This window comes from Schistocerca piceifrons, chromosome X, assembly GCF_021461385.2.
Source record: "Schistocerca piceifrons isolate TAMUIC-IGC-003096 chromosome X, iqSchPice1.1, whole genome shotgun sequence".
In the NCBI taxonomy this organism is placed as follows: domain Eukaryota; kingdom Metazoa; phylum Arthropoda; class Insecta; order Orthoptera; family Acrididae; genus Schistocerca; species Schistocerca piceifrons.
In genome coordinates, this window is record NC_060149.1 from 73,665,433 (window position 1) to 73,693,130 (window position 27,698).

The following is a 27,698-nucleotide window of genomic DNA, read 5'->3' on the forward strand; positions in this document are numbered from 1 at the left end:
TACAAAGTTCAGCAAAAGACAAATTATCAGTATGTTTAGTACGGGACAATTTATAAGGAGCAAATCCAACACACAATACGAAGACCACGAAAGAAAAACTGACCATCACCAATCTTGTAGGGAGAAAAGTGATGGTGGAGGTGTCATAAGTACATTTCCTGATCATAAACATCATTCAGAAATGAAAAAAATGGCAGAACTGTTGAAGTTGTCTCATTCCTGACGGACAATGCCATTATGTGTTGCTGTAGTAAGGCCAACTGCTGTTGCTGTTGTTCCAGTAATTGCCAACCAAGAAGTCTCTGTTCCTGCTGTTGTTGGAGCCACTGCGTTATAAATTCTGCATTTGTCCAGTATATTGGTGCATTGAGAGTTCAAAAAGACTCGTCGCCACCATAGAAGTCTGCAGTTATGAGCACAATTTATTTGGCTTATTATGACAACACTGTAGAAACGCATAATAAAGAAAATGACATATAAGTTAGATGTCACATAAACAAAAGATAGCTGGCCAATCTTAAAGTCCTTATGTAGACAAATCAAAGTAAAAGTTGTCAACAGATAGTACCCAGTACAGTGAACATTCCCTCAAGCAAATACACAAAATAAAAATAAACTGATCACTCTGTCAAGATCATGATGTCAGTGCAATCTCACCAGTGGAGTTTTAAAAGTGCAGACGAACCTTTCAGCAGTCCATTGGAAGCAACATGGTCTTCTGCACAACACTGGGGGTTGCAGCAGCAGCAGCAGCACCACCACCACCACCACCACCACCACCACCACAGGATGCTATGTCAGGGATCACAGTCCTCCAGCACTGTAGAGTGGTGCACCATGGGTGGCATATGTTGTATATCCATATGTGAATGCCTATGCCATATGAACCAGAGCTGTGCCATTCTCCACACAAAAACTATGAAACTCTGTTGAAATGAACTTTGATTATTTGATAGTGAACTGAATCAGGGTGTGGGGCTGTGTCTTGTGCCTAGGCAAGAACCTGAAGTAGTTCCCTGCCAGTGAAGGGTTCATTATACGATTCAGCTTTATGGGGAGTGAAACATAAGGGAATGAAGGTAGCCGGACAGGGAGAGGACCCCAATGCTATTGCCAAGTGGTTGATATGGTGTTCTGCAAGAACTGGTGAATTGGTAAAAATACCATCCTGTATAACAAGACCCAGAACAGCTGATGAATGTTGGCAGCCCATAAGATCACAGAGCCTAGCCCTCACCTGAGATGAAGAGGCATACGACTCCAGAGAGAGACATGGCACTTCCAGCATTCCTTCTTACTGTGTTTGTTTAAACAGTGAGCCTTAGCACAAAGCCGCTTAAAAGTGATTAAGTTGGTCTGCGAAGGAAGTCGTTAGTACTGTTGCAGGGCTCATTAGCCATTGTGAATAACTATTGCAATGTCTTTGGTCTACCATCATGGCTCTGGCCAATGGAGGAGAGGGGGGGGGGGGGGGGGGAGGAGGACCTGTAGAAAGAGGAATAGTAGAGTTTCAGCAGAATAAATGATCATAACAGCAGAGACATACAAATGCCCGCTCACTCTATGAAGCATCGAACGTGGCAGTTGGTCTGTCTGACAGTGGCAAGCAAACGACAAGATCATCGCAAAGCTGTTACTGACACAAAGGTCATCATACAGTGACCAATGTAGCAAAGTTACAAGATTATGGGAAGAGGCTCAAACGGTGCCAGGGGAAGCACTAAACTGAGTAAGAGAACCATCACTGAGGCATCTGCTGTGCAGCAGCACAACATATGCCAAGGTATGCGAGAAGCTGGTCAATTAGAAGACCCCTACCAGACGAAATGGTACTCCACCACAGGGGATGGTGTGTGTTGAAGTACCCAAGCAGGAAAGAAAGGGGGGGGGGGGTTGTTGGATTAATGTGGTCACTTAAAAATAAGTAAGTGGTCTGCCTGGAGGTAGGTAAATGTTGAAAATGGTAATTGCTGAGGTCGTTTGCACCCGCACTGCTATTGCCTCCAACGAGGTACGAAGGGGAATCCATTCACTAATGGCAGCTGTAAAAACCTCTTGGGACCAGTGTGGTTCCAACACAATGGACGATAACAATGGAGCATTTGAGAATGATCACCAGTGAAGTGAGTTTCTTGGAGGGCATTGCAAACAGCAGATGAGGACATACAGTGTTGTAGTTCCAGTAGGTGATAGTAGTAACAGTTACAATTCCAGTGAATGATCACGTGACTGATGGCCAGGTTAGGAGCAAATGGGCCAGGAGGATTGGTCACACCACAGGATCACTGCCTGTCACCAGTGTCGATGGACCAACCTCCACAAACACTGGCTCAAAATCCGACTGCTTGGGAGGACCTGGTGTCTTCAGGGGCACCAGCGGAGCCTTGTCGCGATTCTTACGTCACAATTTTTATTCTTCTTCTTCTTTTCCTTCATAACCTTTGGTGGGAAAGATTCACGCAAGTGGTAATAGATCTGGTTTGGGAAAGGTTGAGGAGGAGGGGGTGGGGAGAAGGTGTGTGGGAAGGGGGAAGTGGTTTTGTTCTTAGAGAGTAATTTATCATAATATCCACAGGATGTAGGCATTTATATTTCTTCTGTGCCTCAGTAGGCGACAGACAGTTAATAGATTTGTCTTCCTGGCTCTTCTTTTCTTGCTTGAAAAATGTGCAAACTGCCAACTGTGGAGGCTGATGTTCCGTGCAGTTGGCACACCAAGGTCGACATTCACAAGGACTACCTTTGTGGAGTGATCATCCACAGTTGCCGCATTTTGGATTTGCCATACAGCGGGATGACATATGGCCAAAGCATACGCATCTGAAGCACCTCATCAGTGGTGGGACATATGGTTTCACATCACACCTGTACATCATCATGACCTTAAGGGGAGAATGAAAGCAAACGGGATCAGAAACCAATTTTTAGATTTTTGTATATTTGAAATGCCCACTACTTCTTGCATTAAACACTTTTTACTTCATATAAATATGGCAATTTTTTCATGAGTTATGACAGTTTTCCTGATACTCTGTGTGATCTGGCATTTAAAAGTTACACCTTCTTTTTGGCACCATGCGGAGATAATGCACAGGTTTCTTTTATTCCTTATGCATTATTTCCTGCTTTTATTGTTTTACCATGTCAAGGATTCCTACCCTGTATCTACTAGCGATACTCATCGTTCTGATCATGTTTGTTATTGTTTTCGAGCACTATTGGTTGTACTTATGAAGTTTGTTGTGAGTGGAGTGGGTGCTGATTTCTATTTTGTCTGGTTTCACATATTTTCATAAAAATGCTGCAAATAAATAAATTCTCACCTAAATTAAAATTCAGAGGAAATATACATAAAGGTAAATGATGTTAGCGGGTCAAAGGAAGCAAGAACGTGAAATGCACAGATAATCAGCACCTCAAGAAAGAAACTGCAGTGTCTTCAAGGAGTTTCCTCCCAGTTAGCTTGTGGAGACGAACATTCGTTTGGAAATATTGCGGTGAACCTTAGCATACCCAGTGATTTCATTTTCAAAAATACTGTGTGCAGAATATGTGGGGGTGACGTATCCTTGGGAGAGAATCGGTGTTTTTGCAAAGGGATTGTGTCAAAACAGACGTTAATTGTACAGAATGTGTGCAGTTGCTACAGCAATGACACCTCAGAAATAGCAAATAATAATTTGTATGATAATACCATCAGGCTAGTTTATGGTTTCAGATCTATTGGTAAACGGATGGAGGCACGCAAACTCTTATTTGCATCACTTGACATTCCAAATCTACCTCCAAAATTTATGACTTACAATAAAATTATTGGAACTGCTGTTGCTGAAATTTGTAACATCTCATGAAGGAAGCAGCTGAAGAAGCACTCAAGGAAAGTGATGACAGTGAAAGTGGTGATATTCGCGCGTGTTTTGAATGCAGCTGGCAGAAATGTGGCCACGCTTTGCTAAATGGTGTCATGACAGCTACATCATTTGATACAGGCAAAGTAATTGATGTAGACATTCTAAGCAAGTGCTGTAAAACTTGTGGCAGTGAAACTGAGAAAGAGTATGAATTATACTGGTCCAAGTGGTGGGATGGAAGTAGAAAGAGTTCTCATGACTTTTTATCGTTCAGTGGCAAACAGAGATTCAGATACACACAGTATTTGGGGGACGGCGACAGCAAGGCTTATGACTGGATATGTGTAGAACAACCTTATGGTCCTAATGTCACACTTCCTAAATTACAATGCATTGGGCTTGTTCAGAAAAGAATGGGGTCCAGGTTGAGAAGATTATTCAGGCTGTATACTTGGACAAGGAAGAAAAATTCCTGGATTTTTCTCGGATTTCCCAATTAAAAATACACTTTCTCCCAGGTGAAAACACGCTTTTTCCATGTTAAATGACAGTATATTTTCCCGGCACTTTAGAAAATGAAACTCAGAGAAAAATACACGTTTTGGAAATATCTTTTATGTGCAGCAACATGTACGCTGCGTATTTTCGTATTACGAAAGTATACATTGGAATTCCACCAAACACCGCATGTTACTTTCCGAATCACTGAAATTGATATTGCGATATGTTCCTGTAGGCCAGTCATAGCTCTTGTCATGTGATCTCGGCAGCCGATGATAGCGGATATTCAGAGCATAGGACACGTGATGTAGTCAGCCAACAGCAACATCACTGTTGACAGGGAAAGTTAATAGTTTAAATTAATATATATAGTGTTGCTACAAGAAAAGCAAAGCTTTCACATATAATATTGGTCTCTAAGGTTAATAAGCTGCAAGAGAAGCTATGATTTCACATATAATGTTAATCTTTTTTTCGTGTGTTACACTTTAAGAATCACACAAATGTGCCAGTAAAATTTTTAATAATGACAAAAGTCTGATCTTCGGGGTTTGAAATTCTTCTAAATGGCTAGTCATCAAAGAGCTGATTTTTAAATGACAGTCAAATGCTCTGTGATTTAAGAAATTCGTGGTACATTCTCGAACATAGTTCAACTTATGTAAAAGGATATTTACTTTTAAAGTAACGCTTTTCAAACGAACAATCGCAATGTTTTTCCTGCGACCTGTTAGAAATAGGTTCGTTTCAGCAGTTGCCAGAGAGCGCAGATAACAGGCGTCACCGGGCTTACGCAGCTACTATGATGCAGGAAGACCGTATGTACGTACGTGTAAAACAGTGAAAGATCATACATTATGTTATAAAAGAAACAAGACATCAGAAGATACTCCAAGAGCATCAGAATTTCGTGAACCATAACTAAAATGTGCACATTTAAAGTGCATACTTAAAGTGCACATTCATATGTTCAGATTCCCAATCAAGTAGACCTCGACCTGATATTAAGCTTTTCAGTCAAGTTGTTGGGATGTAAATTTTCTTGGAGCACCAGTACTGTATTATATCATGTTTGGTTCTTTATTATGGCATAATGCCATACATGCTAGAAGATGAAAACATGCACTTGAAATGCAGTGAACAGTTGAAACTAGCCAGTACTGAGGAAGTTAACATTTCATTTCAAATACATTTCATCTCAAATACATTGGCTGCCTCTGCGGAAAAGGTTAATAAAAGTCAATTTCTTTAGAAAACAGACAAAAATAACTTCATTGTTCTGCAAGGCAATTAATGCTTGACAGTCAGAAAGGTGGAAATAAAATAAAATCTGAAACTAATGAACACTATCCACTATAGCTCAGACTGCTATGCGCATCAGCCTAGGATCTACGATATCTGCGAACCGGGTCAATACTTAAAAAAAATTCAAAAATATGTTCATCTTGTAACGCACATCTTTCTGAAAAGTCTGAAACATAAAACGTGTGTTTGAGGAAATGTAAGACATGTTATTTGGTCTTAAGTGTGCCAAAGTGCAGTGCCACGCCTCTTCATAAAGCTTTCATCTATCGCACGTCACTGTATTTCGTACTGTGGAATTGAAATGTGTATATATTGTACTGGATGCCATCAAACTATATTCAGGACAGTTGGAAGTTGAAATGTCCTGTGGTGCCTATCCTGCTCCCAGTCGGCCAGTTTGACAGCCTGCAATTAATAGCGGATGGGATTATTTGTAATCGGGAGAACAAGAACTCTTCAGAAAATTTGCACTCTTTATTGCCTATTAGCTAATAACTTGCTGTTTTGTGTGTCATAAAATTAAATCTAGGATACATAAAACCAATAAAGGAAAGAGACAAGCAACAAAGTACACATTTCTTCAATACTTAGCTCCTAGCATTTTTTCCTCTCTAATCTTGCTACAGCTTTACATGACATGCTTTCCTTTCTGTGAAAGAATCTATTACCTCATCAAAGCTCGTCAAACGATTCACTACATGAAAAATTGAAATGTCATTATCTAATACTGAAAAAGCTGTTAACACAAATAATACCCAAGACTGATGTGGTTTCTTGATCTGATTGGAACAAAGGTAGAGTGCAAAGAAAGGAGGCACAAGAGGTGGAATTAATGCTGCACTGGGCAACCTTTTCTGGATGATCTGCACTTCTGCACGATTTGGAAGATGAGGAGCAAATCAAACCCAATAAGGGGACCATATAGTTAAAAATGAACAGTTGTAGAATGCCAGAAAGGAAGAAAACAAGTGTCCAAATTCACAAACACAGACAAACCAGATCCAAGCACAATTGATATCAAGAAGGTCATCCAATGGAGAGCTAGAGAGCAAAAAAGAATAGTAAAAGGACAGACTTGCAGCATGTGAAAGGAGCTTGGGCCCTGAGGTGGCTAAGAACATATTCACAAAAGAGATGTGAGCCGCCTAGGGGACCTGGTTCTGGTATACAGCCTGTGTCTGTGAAATAGTGCACCACTGAAATTAATAAGAGAGTATATAGCCCTTACCTTGTCAGCAATGTCTCATGTGCTGACTCTGTAAGAAACTTGGGTGAGGTTTGGAATTTAAAACATTACCAAAGAGCACAATGATCAGAAATTGCATTACATCACTTCTTCTCTCTATGTTTCTTACACACAAATCAAAGTGCTTTTCTTACTATAATATTCAGAATACTTATATTCAGATTGTGCCTGACACTGCTAGTGTACATTACCCAAGCAATTCGTAGCTGCTTTCACTGAACACGCTACAAATCTCTCTCCACTGACCCCAAGCATAAATCTCTGACCAAAAAGAAGCTTACAAGTTGTAATGGGTAAATGGTAGGCAGTATAACCAAGAGATCCTCACAAACAAGTTAAAAACACTGTCACAGGTCTGAAGCCGTGATTGTGTTTAACTAAAAACTCACTAAAATAATGTCAAAGTTTAAAATATTTTGAAACACAATATTTTCAGTACACCCCCCAAACAGTACAGCACTTTTTCCATGTATAAAGTGGAAATTATTTGCACAGCACAATTATCTTCAATGGTGGAGAAAATAAAACATAATTTGTTGTTAAAAATATGAAATTCAGTATGACCAACCAAATGAATGTTTGTGGCTGAAGGGCTAACTGAAAAGCTAGACAGGAAAAAATGTTTGTAAAAAAAACTTACCTCTTATGTATGTTTTTCAGAATGTCTACCAGAAGCGAGACATGTCCATGAAAAGAAATGCATTTCAAATCTGTAGCTGTGAGGTTAGAATAGCCCCAGAATTTTCCTCTCCATATCCCATCTTTTGTTACTTTCCTAAAAGAACAGCAATGGTTGATAAAATTACTATATTATGTTTGTGTGATTAAGAGAAATTAGAATTTTTCCTGCATAGCTGTCAGCATCAATTTATTATAAACATACTCAAATTATGAAACTATGATACTCTGTGAAACAACACAATTGGTCACCACTTAACAATGAATGAAACAGCAATTAATTCATTGAAATCTAAGTACACAGAAATCATAACAGATATATTAATCAGTATTCCTTCACATACACTGCTGATATTTAACTGTTCTTAGCATTTACAGTATGTATTCCAATCTCCAGATGTCACTATTCCTGAAGTGGAGAACTGGCATCATGAACTGTACTATTCAAAAAACAACCTTCTCAATCTGCATTTAACAAACATTTAAGTTTTGATAACTTCTTATATACAGATAATTCAATTTAAAAACCAAATAAGAAGACTGGGAACACACACACACACACACACACACACACACACACACACACACACACACAGTTTTACATGTGGTTACAGAATGAATAATATTTTATAGTGCAAGGGTATAAACAACTCCAAGGAATTCCTGTGCATAATAAAATCACTGTGCCAGTAAGAAGTCTTTCAAATTGGATTTGAAAATATGGGGTGAATAGCTCTTTTTTTTAAATTGTGTTAGAAGCCTAGAGAAAATGAAACTAGTTAAATAGTGCACAGGAACTGTAATCCAAGTGCAAATTGTTTCTTCTATATCTTTTTTTAGTCAGGTTATACATCACCTTTCTCTTCTTGATCTCATTCAGTACATTTGTTAATTATCTCATTTTCCCATCTTCTTCTTGTCTGAATTGATCATTATTCAAATTTCAATTTCATATGAAGCTAACCCCCGCCCCTTCAAAACTTACATTCAATGTTAAAATATATCGCTTTCTCAGTATAGCCTTGCAGTTTTAAGTTCTATATCCTCTTTATCTCAGGCACTGTGTATTATTTTGCTCCTGAAATTGCAAAACTCTTCTACTACTTTCAGCAGCCCATTTCTAATCTTACTTCCTTAGCATCAGATAAGTTAAATCAATTATATTCCATAATCCTCATTTTACTTTTGTTGACGTTCATTTTAAAAACACTTTTCAAGATACTATTCATTCCATTCAACTGTTATTCCACATCCTTTACCACCTGATGGAACTCCAATGTCATTGGCAAACATCAAAGTTTTTATTTCTGCTCCTTGAACTTTACCTCCTGTTCCTGATTTCTCATTGGTTTCCTTTACTACCTGTTCAGTGTACAGATCAAATAACACCGGGGATAGGTTACAACCTTGTGTCACTCCCTTTCCAATTACTGCCTCTCTTTCATGTCCTTCAACCCAAATAACTGAAGCTGAAGTCTGGTTTTTGTATAAGTTTTAATACTGCCCTCTGCTGCCTCTGTCTTATCCTTAATACCTTCAGAATTTCAGAGAGAGAGAGAGAGAGAGAGAGAGAGAGAGAGAGAGAGAGAGAGAGAGAGAGAGAGAGAGTGCAATCAAAATTGTCAAAAGTTTTCTGTAGGTCTACAAATGCTGTCAATGCACATTTGCCTATTTTCAATCTGTCTTCTAAGTCGTATGATTGGTACTGCCTTGCATGTTCCAAAGTTTCTCCAAAACCCAAGCTGATCTTCCCTGAGATCAGGTTCAGACAATCTTTCTGTTATTCTGTAAATAATTTGTGTTAGTATTTTGTATTCATGACTTATTAAACTGACAGTTAGTAAACATTCACACCTTTCTGCAGCTCCATTCATTGGAATTTGGATTAGTACATTCTTCTGGAATGTTTGAAGGTATGTACCTCGCATAAAAAGTGGAATAATTTTGTCGTTTCTCCCAGACATCTTAATAATTCTTAAGAAATGTGGTCTATTCCAAGTGCCTTGTTTCAAATTCTTCCTCCTCTTTTTCCATATTGTCCTGAAGTTTCTTTCCTATATGTAGATATTATGTGGATCCTTCCCTCTGCAGTCTTGTACGCTTCCACAATTGCACACTTCTCCTCCAGCCATTCTTGCATCACCATTTCACACTTTCTGTCAATTGTGTGCTTTCCATTCTATAATCCCTTTTGCATGTTTTATCTGCTGCATTTTGTATTTTCTCCTTTCAATATTTTGTGCATTACCCAAGGATTTCTACGGGGCTTTGTCTTTTTACCTAAATGTACCTCTGATGTAATCATTTAATCTCTCACATTTATGTTCTATTGCATTTCTTTCCCCATTTCAATCAATTGTTGCCTTATGCTTCCTATATCATTCCCAACAACTACTGGTTCTTTCAATTTATCCAGGTCCCATCTCCTCCATTTCCAACCTTTCTCTAATTTCTTCACTTCTAATTTGCAGTTAATAAACAAACATATTATTATGGTCACAGTCCACATCTGCTCCTAGAAATGTTTTGCAGTTTAAAATCTGGTTTTGAAACCCATCTTACCTATCAAAAACTTTCCAATGTTTCCAGGTCTCTTCCATGTATGCAACCTTATTTCATGATTTCTAAACCAAGAGTTCACAGTTATTAAACTAGGTTTGGTGTAAAACTCTACCACGTGGCTTCCCTTTTCATTCCCTTCCCATAGCCCACAATTTGCTACTACTTTTCATTCTCGTGCTTCTCTACTGTCAAATGTCCCCCCCCCCCCCTCTCCTCAAAAATAAAAAATAAATAAATAAAATAAAATATCATCTCCCTTATTTTATCTCATCACAATTATATCTCTAATTCTCTTTATCTTTTGCAGAGCTAGTCGGCATAGATACTTGTACTACTGTGGTGGGTCTTGTCTTTGTGCCTATCTTGGCTATAACAACACATTCACTGTGCTATTCATCGTAGTCCATCCACAATCATATTTTCTTGTTCATTATCAGACTGACTTCTGCCTTACTACTATTTGATTTTTTGTTGGTAACACTGTACTCATTTGAACAGAAATCCTATTCTTGCTAGCACCGAATTTCATTAACACCCAGTACATTAAACTTCAAACTAATCATCTTCCTTTTCAAATCCTCTAATCTAACTACCTAATTAAAGGACTTAACATTCCACACTCTGACCCATAAAATACCATGTTTGTTTTTTCTGATGATGACATCCTTCTGAGTAGTACATGCCTGTTGATCCAAATGAGGGAATATTTTAATTCCGTAATATTTTATCCAAGAGGATGCCATCATCGTTAAAACATGCACCCAAATTGTAAATCTTCAAGAAGTATAATGGCTGTAGTTTCCCCTTGCCTTCAACAGCACCATAGTACAAACAAAAATGGCTACGTTGGATAATGTCACAAGGCCAGATTGGTCAATCATTAAAACTGTTGCCTTGCAACCACAAAAAAGCTCTTGCCCCTTTTCAAGAACCATATGTTAATCTGGCCTCTCCACATATACACCTCTGACATGGTTCAATCTATGATACAGCTAGTTGTCTTTATTGCTGAGGCCCACAATCCACTCCACTGTGTCTAAGTATACGGTATATCTGATTAGTAATATTATGTATAGAGACTGCAGAGTAAGAACTCTTAACACAATTGAACAACTGCCTGCGCAGTCTGTGAATTGACATAGCAGATCATTTTCATTATCTAGTTCTTATCTCAGAACGTTCTTTGGGACTGCATAAAATTCCTCCAAAATTTTATACCATAGGATGTAATAGATTGAAACTATGCAAAAGATTATTCTTATGGTAAAGATAGAAAAGTGTGCCATTTGAGACAGTCTTTGGATGCCTGCATTGCAAATGGACTAATATCTCTAAATCTTTTGTTTACTATCTCAGGACATGACTTGGCATTATTTTCTTACAGTTTTGATGTTTATGCATCATGATCTGATGGGTCATAACCAATTTTTCTCACACTGTGTGCCTCTGCTACAGAACAATCTATTAAGATATTATCTATATGCATCTGTCCATATACCCTAGTTTGAAAAAACACTGTATACATCAGATTGTACGACTCAAGCTGATCCAATAAACCTTCCTTTCTGTGGAGAACCTGTGAAACAGTTAATATTGAGATCCCAACACAAAATTAACATTATGTCTTTTTTAAAAATGAGTTTCGCATACTGTCAAGTCTGGAGAGGAAAATAATCTGAACTGGGTGATCTGTACAACTAAAACAGAAAATTTTTTATTTGAAAATACAAACACTCAAACATAACTTTCAAATATTTGTCTGTAGAATATTTTGCTATGTAAATTATTCTGAACGAAACATCACGTTTTGCATAAATGGTCAATTCTGCCATCTGCAATAACTCCTCACACAGAAATACTGTAAGGTACCCCTCTAAAGGAAGTCTTAGTATTTCTTCTCTATGTACATGATAGTCTGATGCAAAAACAAATCCCACAGCTGAGATCATTATCAGTTTCTCTATTTTACCTCTAATTCACAACCTATTTTGATGAAACAATCTCACTGTGAGTCCCTAACCTGCATTCCCTATTCATTGGACTAATATTCACTATTACAGAAACCATCTTGAAAGAGTGATACCCCTTCACGGGCTTCATTAAAAAAGTTGCACTCTTCTACAAGCTACACAGGAATTTGGACTAGAGAGAGCAATAACATCCATGCTATACTATCACTTATAAGCAAAACTAGCAACCCCTTCCCAGGCCATTTCTAATGTAATCTGACTTACTGGCACCAACAAAATGTGTGCCTTTTCAGCAGTCATCAGTGCTCTCTAAGATCCCATATTAACTCACTTTATATCTCTATCGAAATGGGGCTGATGATGATGATGCTGTTATAGCTGTACAAAGTAAATATTAGTGCTGCAATTCTGAGCAGTGACCGTCTCAAAGTCACTGCCTATATACAGTAACAAGGTCAGTCCTTACCAAGACTTCTTGCAGATCCCTTTTCCCTATTCCCTATCAATATGTGATCTTCTTTAGTCAAGTCCTTACACAATGTCCTTATAAGTCATCAGTCTCTTTACTAAGCCTTGAACTCGTGTTGAAAATAATGGCGACTAAAGTTTTCAATAGCTGTGTGCATTTACCTCACCTATGGCTGCTACTTGGCAGCAGCATCATCATCATCCTCTCCTTAATGTTTCTATTTCACTTAGGCTTCTTTAAAATGCTGGAAGTCTGCTGCATCTTCCCTGATTCTACAACTACCAGAGGCTCCTGTCAACTGTACTCTGACAGCAGACTAACCTTATTGTCAACATTTACCATAACACTAACTGGATCTTGTCCTCTTCCTAATAATCTTTTTGTCAACTGCCAGCTCCCACTTCTAACCTCTCTCCCTCTGTCATCTGTCCAGTTCCCATCTAGCTTTCTCTAAGCAGAAGCAACCTACGACACAAAAGGTTGAGCGCCCAATTAGTAACAACACATTTATTCAACCATTATCATTTACTTTCAGTACTTGGCTACACCTTCTAGGAGTTACATATGTGCAAATGTCGCATATCTGCATAGCCCACATTTCTCCCCACTCACTTAGAGCTTCAACTACTTTTAACTGTGTACATTTCTTGCTAAATGAACATTATGCTACTTAATTGATATTTTTCCCTGCTTTGTCTCTTTATGAGACAGTTGAAACTTGTTTGATTTGGTACAAATCTCCACAAAACTATCTTAATGACACTTAATTCTAAGTTCACACCTGTAAGGAATGCTCTGAGGGCACTCATCAATACTATATCTTTCTTCAAAATTTTCATCTTTCCACAGGTCCTTTGGGTGTTGTAGATAGAAAACATGGTCAATTATGGTTGTGTTTACTTCTGAAAGATCAAAATGAACAGAATTAAACAACAGCAAAATTTTTGAGGTTTATTACTGTTAGTAGATAATACACACTACAGCAATGAACACTCTCCTCAGAATTTTGAAACACTGTCATACACTGTCCAGTCATGTTAATGTGACCACTGTCTGTGTTTGACATCAATATGCAATAACCATTCGCAGGCAGCAGCACTAGCAGTGGAGGATATAAAAAGCTTGTCAGAGGGATGCAGAAAACAGTGCAGTTGTCGTAGTAATGTGGAATCAGAGCGATTTATCTGACATCTAAAAGTGCATGATCACTGACTTTTGGGGCACTCATGGAAGCATTTCCAAAGTACCTAAGTTTGTAAACTGTTCGCAGCAGCCATGGTTAAAGTACACTGTGCATGCCAAAACGGCACTATCCAAAACCAATGCCAAGCAAACTGTGGTGTACCATGGCCCATAGATGACAGGGTGAATGATGGCTACGGGGATGTGTACAGTCAAACAGAGGTGCAACTGCTGAGCAATTGCCTGCCCAGTTGAACCAAGAGGCTACCAACAGTGTCTCCCCAATAACTGTTCAGCAAATATTGCTGCATTTGGTCTCCACAGCAGGTGCCTGGTTCATGCACCCATGCTGAGTGCTGTCCATCAGTGACAAAGACTGGAATTTGCATTCCAATACTGCTGCTAGATGTCCACAGAGTGTTAACAGGTGGCCTTTTCAGATGAATCACATTTTATGCTCCATCTCACAGACAGCCGTTGGTTGTCAGAAGAGTCCAGGCCAGAGGAAGGAGCGTTATGGCCTGGGGAATGCTTTCGTGGCATTCCCTGGGTGATCTCATCTACATTTAGGGACATTGTCCACCTCTACATGCAGCTTGTTTTTTTTTCCTTGGCATGATGGCACCTACCAGCAGGACAATGCAATGTGTCACAAAGTTCAAAGTGTATACGAGTGGCTTGAAGAGCACCTGGATGTGTTTACCACACTCCCCTGGCCACCAAACTCCCAGGACTGAAGTCCAATTGGGAGTATGTGAGAACACCTCAAAAATGGCTCTAAGCACTATGTGACTCAACATCTGAGGTCATCAGTCCCCTAAAACTTAGAACTACTTAAACCTAACTAACCTAAGGACATCACACACATCCACACCCGAGGCAGGATTCGAACCTGCGACCGTAGCAGCTGTGTGGTTCCGGACTGAAGCGTCTAGAATCGGGGGACCACCTCAACTGGGCTGTTTGCGCAATGGCTCCTCAAGCGAGAAGTCTAGCGAAGCTGGCTACAGCACAGGAGCCGGAAACGCTCCATATTGTTGTTGGTACCTATCAGAACCTCACTGACTATCTTCCAGCATGTCCGCACTGCAAAACGTGTTTATTCACGCTTTTGACAGGTGGTCACATTAATATGACTGGACTGTGTATTAGTCACTGCCTAATATAAGTAGAAAGTCACACTGGCGAAAGCATGAGAATGCATAATAAACACATACATATCATGTGTCATGTTACTTCACAATACCTATTAAGCTCCCCTGTCAATACACACATACCAATGTCTACATAAAAAACAGGTCAGCAATGAAAATATCTAAAATCAGCAATTATTCACAAAACAATGATGCATCAATTTGACCAAACAAAATTTTGGCACTGCTTTGATGCACACATGCATAGGTACAGAGCCCTCTTGTAGATAGAATTATTGGGGCAGGCTATGAAATATAAAAGCTGTCCAAGCAGAAAACTGTATACATCATGACAAAAATGGAGTCTGTAGCAAGCATAACTACATAGAGCACTAGCACACACATTGATTTCAAAAAGACAGTCATTATTTGGATGAGAATTATCCACAGAAATTGCCAGATGTAGATGATGTCTTTCAGCTCCTAACCCTACATTTTTGCGATCAATGAAAGATTTTAGTTTGTATACAATAATACATGCTCTGCTAAATGAACATGCATTCTTATGCAGGACCAAGTATGAAATGCACATGATGTTGAGAACTTCCACTTTCAGTCACCTGTAGTCTCGAAAACCATTACATGGCTTCATTCGTACAAACCAGATGCAGGGTGGAAACCAAACTCAAGACTAAAATTACTATCTTACTGACCATTTTGATTACAAAAACTGACTTTACTGCTTTGTACATTAAAAAAAAGACAACCAGACTTAACACTGATTCAAATTTCTCATTAGGAAAGAAGGATCAAAACCCTTTTTAAAAAAATCATTGCCTTTCCTTATAATACTGGCATGCTCCTGTCCAGCACAAATATACCTAAAGCTAGAAACAGCTTTAAAGTGCAGCTGTACAGTACCATTCTCAGAGTAATACAAACAAAATGGTTACATTCTGGAAAATGGTTACAACTTTTAAATGTAATGTTTTAGTCCCTCTACAAAATTAGGTCATTAGGACTCAATTTGTTTTTGCTTCTTTGAAAAAATGTTATAGCACTCCTTTTTCACTTATCAACTGTTTTCTGTACCCTTTCTAAGTCTTTAACTTCCTTCACTTCTTGTGCCCTAACTTTTGTAGCTCTCCCCAAACTTTGTTTGAGACACACTCCTTATTAATTAATTCTTTCAAGCACTTGTTTGCACCACCCAGTAATCTGTCTACAGTTCATCTTTTCTCCTTTTCTTATTCTTTCATTTTCTTCAGTATTGTTTACTGTGTTCAATATTTACTCTTTCTTTTTCAAACTTACTCTTCATACATACTTGCAACAATTATTGTTTTCCTGTTTCTTCAGTTTTTCCCCAGCCCCTTCACAGTACTGCCTGTATCAGATATGAGTTGTCTGTGCTAACTGAAAATGTTCTTGAGTGGTAATTATAAAGTAACCACCACAGCATCTCTTACAGTCAAACAGGCATCCAATGTTCTTTCACATGTATTTGCAGTGTCTTCATTCGAGATGTTCCTCAACAATGAGAATCCCCTTTCTACATCCGTATCGCCATGCGAAATGCAAGGGCAGCCTCCACAACAAAAATGGTAGGGTACTTCTTTTCTCTAGAGGTATATGTCTTCTCAAAAAACCTACTCCAGTAACCATTCTACTGGGTTCTTGTCACTGTCCAATTCTTCTTCTTCTACTGTCAGTAGTTGCCATTCAGTGTACACAATAGGAAGAACTGCTCCCAATTTTACTACATTTTTGTATGACTCTTCTTTCTCCCTCTTTGCAGGATGCACACATACAAGATACCACAACCAAGGTTTGTCCAAAGAATACTTTTACACAATATGCGCATAAGCAGAGGAAGAGAGCTCTATTGAAGATAGAATCATTGGGGCTGGCTATGAAATATAGCTAATGCATGCTGTTGTCCATTCCACTGATCCATGATTATTGAAACGGCACATTGTTTACTCGCTAACTGTCACGAACCTGCAGTGCTGCCACCTGCCCATGGCTGCCACTACTCATTTCACACATTTCTGTTATTCTGTGTCATCCTGTATCACTAGCAGTGGGTTTACGGATGAAGGAAGTCTGCAGATGTCGTATCATAATCATTTGTTTGGAATCAGACCAGTGTTTAACTACAGTTTGAAAATCTTTCTCTGGAGGTAAAACAAAGAGAGAAATATGCTACTCCAACATCTCCACCAATTGCTCTTTAAAATATGGAGCTAACGCATCACATAATAAATATCTGGCCTCTGTCTTTGAAAGGGTGAACTCAAAAGGAACACTTCCTTCCAGGAAACATTGCCTCAAAGGTTTCTTTGATATCTTCACAAGTTGACTCAACAGCAAAGTTCCCTCCAGTCATTTCCAACCACAACTTTAATTCTGCTTTTAAAACAGCTTTCCTGGCAGAATAAAGCTGAATTGATGGTGTACCTCCAGGAGATTACATTACAATAACACTGCTACATCCACAACAGGCAGGAGGCAAATATAGTTGTGAAGCACTCAGTTTCACTTTACATTGTTCTCTGTGCTTTCAAGTTGCAAGTATGCTCCTGTATAGTACTAAAGCCCCAAGAAACTGAAAATTTTGGGCTAGTCTTGAGCTCTGTCAAATACCTTCAAGTTCTCAATAACTTCACATCTCTTATGTAACATTCCCAATATAGAAATCAAGAATCACATACTGGCGAACACGGTTGTTAACAAAGGTTTAACTCAGAGCCTTCTCAACAGCATTTTCTAATTTTTCAATCCACCTGCCACACAAAACATTACTTTGCTGGCAACAAACCTTTCTCCATATCATGTAAATCTTTTTTAAAAGCCATGGTATAACACTGACTTTACAGACCAAAACTGAAAAATGTAGACTAAAACTGAAAAATATGAAAAATACTGACTTTTACTGACCATTTTCCATCCAGTAGATGGGATCAAACCTTCACTGGCTTGATGCCACAACATATCAGGATACAGGATAATATGTATGATGACCACATGTTCCCAACACAGTATGAATGTGAGTTTGGACACTCCCGAGGTTAAAATTAATTGATTCTATCTGCGCTGAAGCAATGTTTTGTGCCATCTGCATAATTGTGAATGTGTTTTGGTTTAGACTCTAGAGTTGCAATGAAAGAAAGAAAGCAAAACAAAAATAGCTTTAATGAGAAATTAAAAAAAAAAAAGAAAAGAAAAATAACCAACACAAAGCCAGTCTGTTGGAAAGCGCTCATCAGCAAAAGCAAAATATGTTGCTGCGTAAATTCAATGTTGCAGTGCTCCATATCAAGCATTGAAACATACTTTGATCCCCACACTATTCACAAGGTGATCATGACATTGATGCTCACATTTGTCTCACTCTTTGATGGTTATCCTCCAGAGTTATATTGAGCACAAGGAGGGTTGCTGCAAGTTTCAAATGATCCCCAGCATGCTCAATAGGATTTGTGTCAAAATATACCGTAAGCAATTTCATATGTTTGATTCCTGCCTTCTGGACATGGATGCTTTGTGTTATGCATTATTCTCTTGAAAGACTAAACCATCACCGAAAATGTTGATGATAAGAGTTGGACAGTAGATCAGGGGATACCATCTTGATACCGCACTGTCCTCTGTAATGTTGAGAGGCATCCAATGTCTGTACCTGATACCGAAAAAACATGACGACTCACCCAGCTGAAACCCTGGGATAGCATGTCCGACATGTGAACTGATATCTGGCTGCCTCCATACTTTTCTATGGCGATTATCAGACATCGGAAAAATATTGCACTTATTGCTGAAGACAACATAACGACGGTGATCCACATTTCATTCCACATGTTCCCTTGCCCATTATCTTTGGGCACCTCTGTGCTGGATAGTTTGTACTGTTGTCAATATTGGATATTTTGAAGCCAAATTGATTATGTGGAGATGGTTGAATACTTTCTGGGACAGCACAGCCTTAGCTGTCTCCAAAAAGGCAGTGTGCAGTTCTGTTATGGTCTCCTTAGGGTACTTAAGAGCTATTACATGTAGGTAGTTGTCATCAGCTGGTGGTGTTGATGATGGACAACCACTATGAGGCAGATTTTGTGTTTCATAACAGTTGGTGAATGTTTGAATAAAATAGCCAAGATGAATGCTACGGCAAACTCTAATACAGAGAGCAACTTTCCATGTTGACAACTCTTCTTGTCATACAGTAACAATGTGCATACAATCAAATCTTGAACTGAGCCTTAGAGGCAGGCAGACATACAGAACAGTGTACACAAACAAAAGTGTTCTGTTCAAAGGACAAAGTTGTCTAATAGTAGACACAAAGAGTTATCAAGCTTCAGTGTTCAGCACAAACCAGATACACTGGTACAATTAAAACAAGATGTGACCCACTAACACAGGAATGTCAAAACAACAATGAGATAGACCCTCTCACTGGAGAAAGTGACTGAGTCAGCCAGGTACTTCTGATATATAGTCGGCAAAGGATAGTGGATTCCATTTACAAAGGGTGAAAGGAAAATCGCCAAGCAGTCGTGGACCCTTTTATGGTAACCAGATCATGCAGTACTAGTTGGAGGCAACTTTAACCTGTCGAGTATAGACTGGGTTGTCAATGGATACATTGTGGGAGGGGGTACAGACAGACAGTCATGCGAAATACTTTTGAACATGTTTTCTGAAAAATTGTCTTGAGCAGCTAGCTCTGCAGCCCACACACAATGGAAATATCTTAAATGTTATAACTACAAATAGGCTGGACCTTATCGACAAGGTCAGTATAGAAATGGGGATTAGCGATCATGGTGTCATTATAGCAACAATGATTATGAAAGTTAATAAATCAGTCAAGAAGGCTAGGAGGGTGTTTCTGCTAGATAGCACAGATAAGCAGTTATTAATATCTCACTTAGACAGTGAATTAGCATCACTTAGTTCCAGTAAGATTGCTGTAGAGGAATTATGCATAAAGTTTGAGCAGATTGTAAATCGCGGTCTGGAGAGTTACATGCCTAGTAAGTAGACAAAGGACGGAAAAGACCCCCATGGTTTAAAACGAAATTCGGCAGATGCTGAAGAAGCAGAGGCTATTGCACTCCCGGTTCAAAAGGGAACACATACACGATGACAAGCAAAGGTTAGTAGAAATTCATGCATCTGTGAAAAGATCTATGCACGAAGCATAGAATTACCACCACTGTCGCACCTCAGCAAAAGATCTGGCAGAGAACCCGAGAAAATTCTGGTCCTATGTAAAATCGATAAGTGGGTCTAAGGCTTCCATTCATACCCTTGTTGATCAGTCTGGCTTGACAGTTGAAGATAGCAAAATGAAAGCCGAAGTTTTAAATCTCATATTCAAGAAATTGTTCACACAGGAGAACTGTACAAACATCCTGTCATTTGACCATTGAACAGACTCCCGTATGGACGACATAGAAATAAGCATACCTGGCATAGAGAAACAACTGAAAGATTTGAAGGCAAATAAATCATGAAGTCCAGATGGAATCTCAGTTTGATTTTATGAAGAGTACTCTACAGCATTGGTCCCTTACCTAGCTTGCAGTTATCGCGAATCTCTCACCCAGCACCATGTCCCAAGTGACCGGAAAAAAGCACAGGTGACTTCAGTATATAAGAAACGTAAAAGAACAGACTCGCAAAATTACAGACCAATATCCCTAAACTTCTGTCTGCTGCAGAATCCTTGAACATATGCTCAGTTCAAATATAATAAACTTTCTTGAAACTGAAAAGCTTATGTCCACAAATCAACATCATTTTATAAAGCATCGCTCGTGCGAAACTCAGCTTGCCCTTTTCTCACATGGTATACTGAGAACTATGGATAAAGGGCAACAGGCAGATTCCATATGCCTAGATTTCCGGAAATCATTTGACACAGTGCCCCAATCGAGGCTGTCAACAAAGGTACAAGCATATGGAATAAGTTCACTGATATATGAGTGGCTCAAAGACTTATTACATAATAGATCCCAGTATGTTGTCCCCGACAGCGAGTGTTCATCAGAAGCAAAGGTATCATCAGGAACACACCAGGGAAGAGTGATAGGACTGCAGTTGTTCTCTATATAGTAAATGATTTGTCAGACAGGGTGGGCAGCAATCTGCGGTTGTTTGCTGATGATGCCGTGGTATATGGTAAGGTGTCGAAGTTGAGTGAATGTAGGAAGATACAAGATGACTTCCAGTTGGTGTGATGAATGGCAGCTAGCCCTAAATCTGGAAAAATGTAAGTTAATGCAGATGTGTAGGAAGATCAAACCTGTCATCTTAGGTTACAGTATTACTAGTGTCCTGCATGACACAGTCATTTCGTTTAAATATCTGCGTGTAACATTGCAGAGCAATCTCAGGTGGAACGAGAATGTGAAAACTGTGGTAGGAAAGGCAGATGGTCGACCTCCGTTTATTGGGAGAATTTTAGGAAAGAGCGGTTCACCTGTGATGGTGCGACCTATTTTTGAGGACTACTCAAGTGTTCGGGATCTGCACTAGGTCGGATTGAAGGAAGACGTCAAAGTAATTCAGAAGCAGGCTGCTAGATTTGTTATCGGTTGGTTCCAAAAACATGTAAGTGCTACGGAGATGCTTCGGGAACTACAATGGGAATCCCTAAAAGGAAGGCAATGTTCTTTTCGAGAAACACTATTGAGAAAATTTACAGAACCAGCATCTGAAGCTGACTGCAGAACTATTCTACTGCAGCCAACATACATTGCGTGTAAGGACCGCAAAGATAAGATACGAGAAATCAGGGTTCATACAGAGGCATAAAGACAGTGGTTTTTCCCTTGTTCTATTTGCGAGTGGAACAGGAGGGGAAATGACAAGTAGTGGTACAGGGTACCCTCCGTCATCCACCGAACAGTGGCTTGTGGAGTATCTATGTAGATGCAGATGTAGATGTTCACAGTGGCAACAGTGAACCATTCAAAATGCTGAAGACTTAGTGTTGACCACAAGTCAGATCCCACTACCCCCATCACCACGGCTTTCATCTTGGCAGTTTCTTTTCCTAAGCAGTATGCAAAATCGTTTGAATCCTTACAGCAGTTAGGGTCCAGAGGAATACAACTGAGCTCCCAGTATCATGGAGGCAAGAAAGATGGTCAAAACCAACAGGTTCCAAAGATAGCACTGACTTATGGCTTGAAGGCTGCTTAGAGAGTCATTACATGTTAGAAGATTTTCGTGAGTGTGGATATAATGGAGGGGCTTGGATAATGGCCACTAATACTGCTGTACCAACATTACATCTCTATGATACTGAGTGTTGTTCATGGCCCCAGAATGTATGGTGGTGTAGCCAATGTGACTGTCAACCTATAAGATATCAATATAGATCCTTGCTGAAAAAGAAAATTTGTCAAGAACTGTAACAAATGTCAAACTACAGAAGGGTCTATCATTTCCTTTGGTCCAACAGAAAGGTCCAGTTGAATCTTTGGATGAGGTATGCACCATGTTCGGGCAGGGTCAACGAGATAACCTGATGAGGGTTCAATGGCAGTAAGCCAAGGTTAGAATGAAGATACTCCAGATGAACTACCTCTAGAACACCATGCCTGGGTCACTCTTGTGGGAGACAAGTCATCCCTACAGGATAAGGTTATTTGGGTGTTCGGGAAGTGCGGACACTTATTGCAAGATTTAGTAGTAATTGGTGATGTTTGGATCCCACAGTGGTGAACCAGGTTCAGCAGCCGTAACATCAAAGGGCTGCTGATCAATAGGCCAAACACCCATAACTCTGTAGGGATAGGAGTAGTGCTTTGTCCAGATGCAAGAGGGTGAAGCAGTCTGCAACCCAGGAAGTGTGACTGAGGCAGCAATATGTAGAATTTCAAAGGGAACTTCTTATTAAGCTGGTGAATATGTGGAAGCCACATCCTCAGAGCATCAAATAAAAGTAAAAAGAAAATAGAAAGAATGAAGGTAAGATTACCACACTGAGCAGTTCATTATTCTACTACTACTACTACTACTACTACTACTACTACTATTATTATTATTATTATTATTATTATTATTAATAATAATAATAATAATAATAATAATAATACATTTTGGGACTGGAAAAAATCTTAAGAAATATTCTAGGAAAACAACTTGAAGACGAATAATACCAACTCAGAAGCTACCAGGAAATCAGACAATACACAAATACTTTATTGACATTAGAAAGTGCAGGTAAAGAGTCTACAGACATATTAAAAGGATGAACACAGACAGACTTAACAAAATAAACAGTCACATTCTTTCATAGCCACAATGGACATGATGAAACAGATTTTCAGTATCAAAACTGATCTGAAACTGGCAGGAATTACACCAGAAGATATCCAAAACTGCAAATCTTCAGATCCAAAATTCACAAATGCCATGCTGACAATAAGAAAAACCATAGAAGAAGACTGGAACAACACAGTCTGAAGAGAGAAAGGAAGAGCACAGGAAGGGAACGAAAGAAATATAGGCACAAAGGAAGGAAAAAGGCCCACCTCTATGTACTTTGCAGTCATAATAAGCTTATTCACAAATAATAATAATAATAATAATATGGAACTGACTTGACAGATTTAACTCAGTGTGAGAACTTGCACTTTCAGAAATGGTGTAACTGGAAGTACATAACCAGTTTGTTGTTTTTGTGGTCTTCAGTCCTGAGACTGGTTTGATGCAGCTCTCCATGCTACGCTATCATGTGCAAGTTTCTTCATCTCCCAGTACCTACTGCAACCTACATCCTTCTGAATCTGCTTAGTGTATTCATCTCTTGGTCTCCCTCTACGACTTTTACCCTCCACGCTGCCCTCCAATGATAAATTTGTGATTCCTTGATGCCTCAGAACACGTCCTACCAACCGGTCCCTTCTTCTCGTCAAGTTATGCCACAAACTCCTCTTCTCCCAGTTAGCAAAATTAATATACCAGCAAGTGGGTTCCGGGCACAGGTTGTTGGGAAGAACACACCAACATCCCGGTGACGCTCAAGGGCTGAGGGTAACACGGCAGCCAGTTGGTAATATTGGGAATTCAAGGCCTGTTTGGACAGTGGTTTCATTTTTAATTATTGTCTTTGACTTCAGGAATAACAACAATGTTCAACAATGAATTTTTCCTTACAAATAATGGCTTTCCCACACTTTGGTCAAGGTTTGTGCCACCAACATATAAGGAAGAAGATCTGTTACAGACATAAAATGTCCTGCTTGACTGAGTCAAGTAGTAGCCCGAGCAGTAGAAGCTTTATTTAATGAAATAACCTAATCTTGTGTGATCTTCAGCTATGGAGTGACAATGTAGTGTCAGATAATAGTGTGTTTTCTTAAGCACAGTGTTTTAGGAGGAGATACGTCTCGCAACTGTGTAAACAATAAAAACAGTTTTTGTTGCATTTGTGACAAATTCGCCTTAAACCCATAGAGGCAAAACATTACTCATTGAATTAAAAAGGCTTACAAGTGTTATTTTGGCAATAAAATGGGCTAGAATAAGTTTTGAGCTCCAGAAACCTTTTGTGCTAAGTGCGTAACATTAACTGGCTGGTTAAAAGAGTCTTGTCATATGCCTTTTGCAGTTCCTGTGATAAGGCGGAAATGAAAGGATCATGTAAGAGACTGGTATTTCTGTTTGACAAATATATCTGAAATAGTTCAAATTCCAAACATACTGTTAAACGTCCATCTTTAGGATCAGCAAGTCAATCAGTGCCTCATGGAACAGGCCTTCACATACATACTCTTATCAGACGACAAATGATTTTGAATGTGTTGATGATGTTAGTGAATAATAACAGAGTGATCCACATTTTGTGGAAGAAATTATTACAAATGAACTGCACTTTCTAACACAGGAGGATCTAAATGACTGTTTGTGCTCTCAGGTGATCTAAAAGTATAGAAGAGTTACTTGCTTTAGGATTGAAAGGCTGGCACCTCCTGCAAGATGGCATAAAAATAAGGTCTTTCCATTGACACCAAAAAGAATTTGAGCATTTATTTTCTAAATATTTTCTATAAAAAAGTTGATTGTTTGATGGAGTCAATAGCTATTGAACATAAACCTGAAGATCAGCATTTGTTTACTGACTCCTTGAAAACCAGGTAGAAAGAAGTCTTTCTACATAACAAAAATAAGTTTCCATCCATTCTTATAGCTCACGTAGTTGGCATGAAGAAAAGTAACATAAACATGCATCTCTTGCTATTCAGTATCCAGTATGATGACTATTTGTGGTTCAGATATAAGCAGATTTGAAACTGATACCTGTTCTGCTTGGATTACAACTTGGCTATACAAAATTTTGCTGTTTCTTGGGTCTGTAGCATAGCAGAGACCAAAGAGAAAGCCATTCAATCCAAAATATGCAAATTCTGTTCATCAACCACTTGTATGTGCTGACAAAACCTTATGCATCCATTACATGTAAAAATAGGTTTGATTGAGAATTTTGTGAAATCAATGGATTATGATAGGAGGTTGGCCATCAAATTCAAGAATTTATGAAGCATTCACAGTTTGAAAGCCTGTTAAATACACAAGAATCAGCAGCATGGTTCTCTTTCAAAAACATTGTCAAACTTTCCAGGAAACAAAGTCTGAACATTACAGAGAATGTCATTGAAAATATACATGCTGTACTCTCATCTTGATTTCTTCCCTGGGAAATTCAACACTATCAGGAACCAATGAACACAGTGACTATTTCCACCAAGACATCGCTGAAATGGAAAAATGTTATCAAGGATAATGGACACCAAATATGTTGGCAGACTACTACTGGACACTCTGCACAGCTGTTCCTCAAGTATAGTCAAAAACCTACTTCAAATACATGTTAGGTAGGTAAAATTATTACATTTACTCAACTATTTAATTACCAGAAATGTTATCAATAAGATTACTCACAAACTGTGGGTAATGGAAAAGATTTGAAATCAGCACAAAAACACAGTAAGAATCATCCATTATACTTCTTTTAACATTAAAAAACTCAAATTTTATTGACAAGCATTTTCAGCATCAAAATCAATGAGAGCAACAAAATTACTGCATTAAGTGAAGCTTAAGATACTCCTTTGCCAAATGCATATTAAAAAAATAAAAAAATAATAGACACAAAAAATAAAAAAGGTACTGTCAGTGTTTTGTGCTCTTTCTGTTGACGCGTGTGTGACACCACACGCCACTACATCATTAGTCAGCATCCATTATTCAGTAGGTTTAGTTGACCCAAGTTATTGATTTCAGAGTTCCTCTCTGAGGAACCAAAAAACTGGCAAAGTATGAGGAACTGGAAATTCAAATGAAATACATCTGCCATCCACAGGATGTTGAAATCTGTGTTATGTGATTTCTGCAAAAAAAAAACTAGTTTTAAGGTAATTAAAAAAAAAAAAAAATTGAAGACAAAGAGATGTTTCCTAGGTTCCTTTACCACGGCACTGAGGCCACTTTGCAATAGACATACAATATTATTAGAAATTTATGGAGAAAGAAGCCTATGCAAGAAGATGAATGTATGAAAGCCATGCACTTACGAACTTTGGTAACACCTGTGGACCTTAAAAGTTCTCATTTGCAATAAATGCAAATATAGATGCCAATTCCAGCTCAAGATGAAAATCTGTGAAATTACCTAATAAATACTATTTTGTAACAAATTGTATCCAGATGAACTATTTTTTCTACGATAGTTTCAAATTTTCTGAACATAAATATCTACAAAGTAGTCAATTTTTGGTTACTAGTATTACACAATAGCTGGTGAAACACAATGTGGAAGGAGAATGTAAGAATGCATCTGCAAAAATACAGACAAATAAAAAGTGCACCTATGCAAAAATGAAATAGGGTACCATTGCACTTGTAACTTATATTGTGGTGCTACATCAACTGTCAGGCAGGTGAATGGCCTCCACCAGATGCATGTCACATATGGCTACGTAGGAGTCAGTCGTCAGATGTGGCCAGTGGATCTAACACCTAGCAAAAACAAGAGCTTTTGCTAGGTAGCTGATGATAGAAAGCAAAATACACTGACCAGTAGAACCTACCAATTTCCAGTTGCTATAATTTTTAGCTAGTAGACAAAACAGTGTTTAATGTATTTAAAATGTCAACAAATGCGATGATACACTCTCAATCAAACTCAACATTTCAGCTATTGGTAATTTACATTGTCATTTCTAGTTTTGCAGACATATTGGCCCTAAATGTACTATCTGCAAGCTAACAGTGGCAGCAATCAAAAAGCAATCAGTATGGGCCAATGTCATTTGTCTTCTATCAATTCAGCTACTCTGATTAGCTGCCACGCTGAAAGTCTTTCTGGAATGCATGCACGTAGTTCATTTCAGTTCTATTTATACCACCTCATCAGTTCTATCTGTAGTATTGTCAAGTATGGCTCTGAATGCACATGAAAGGCTTAGCAATTTGCCAGCAAGGGCTGATGTGCTGTTGTGCAGATTCTGCAATTGTTGAATTGGGTGGAAAAAGAATGACAATGTTGGGAAATGCTTCAAATCGGAGAAGCAGTTCCGTTCACTCGCTAGAAAATGCTGCTACTTCTTTACACAATCAATCATCAATTGGGGAAAGCTTAAATTGTGCTAAAATAAGAAAACATGGTAAAGACCATTTTGTGAATAGAAATGTTGATGTTTTTGTGAAAAAAAATTCCACTAAAAAAGCTGGAAAATAGTGCCATCTGGTCAGGGACTGTTCAATCCTTGAACGAAGATC

General features: G+C 38.7%; 1 protein-coding gene across 4 annotated transcripts in view; it reads right to left on the reverse strand.

Annotated features, from left to right (window-relative positions):
- The window catches only part of LOC124722008 (GDP-fucose protein O-fucosyltransferase 2-like), a 97,686-nt gene that overhangs the window by 38,223 nt on the left and 31,765 nt on the right, over window positions 1-27,698 (reverse strand). For all 4 annotated transcript variants that reach the window (XM_047247184.1, XM_047247182.1, XM_047247183.1 and 1 more), the window contains 2 exons: window positions 13,364-13,484; window positions 7,544-7,678 (listed from right to left, as the gene is read on the reverse strand). In XM_047247184.1, coding sequence (XP_047103140.1) covers window positions 7,544-7,678; window positions 13,364-13,484 — 256 coding nt within the window. The remainder of the gene's footprint in view (window positions 1-7,543; window positions 7,679-13,363; window positions 13,485-27,698) is intronic.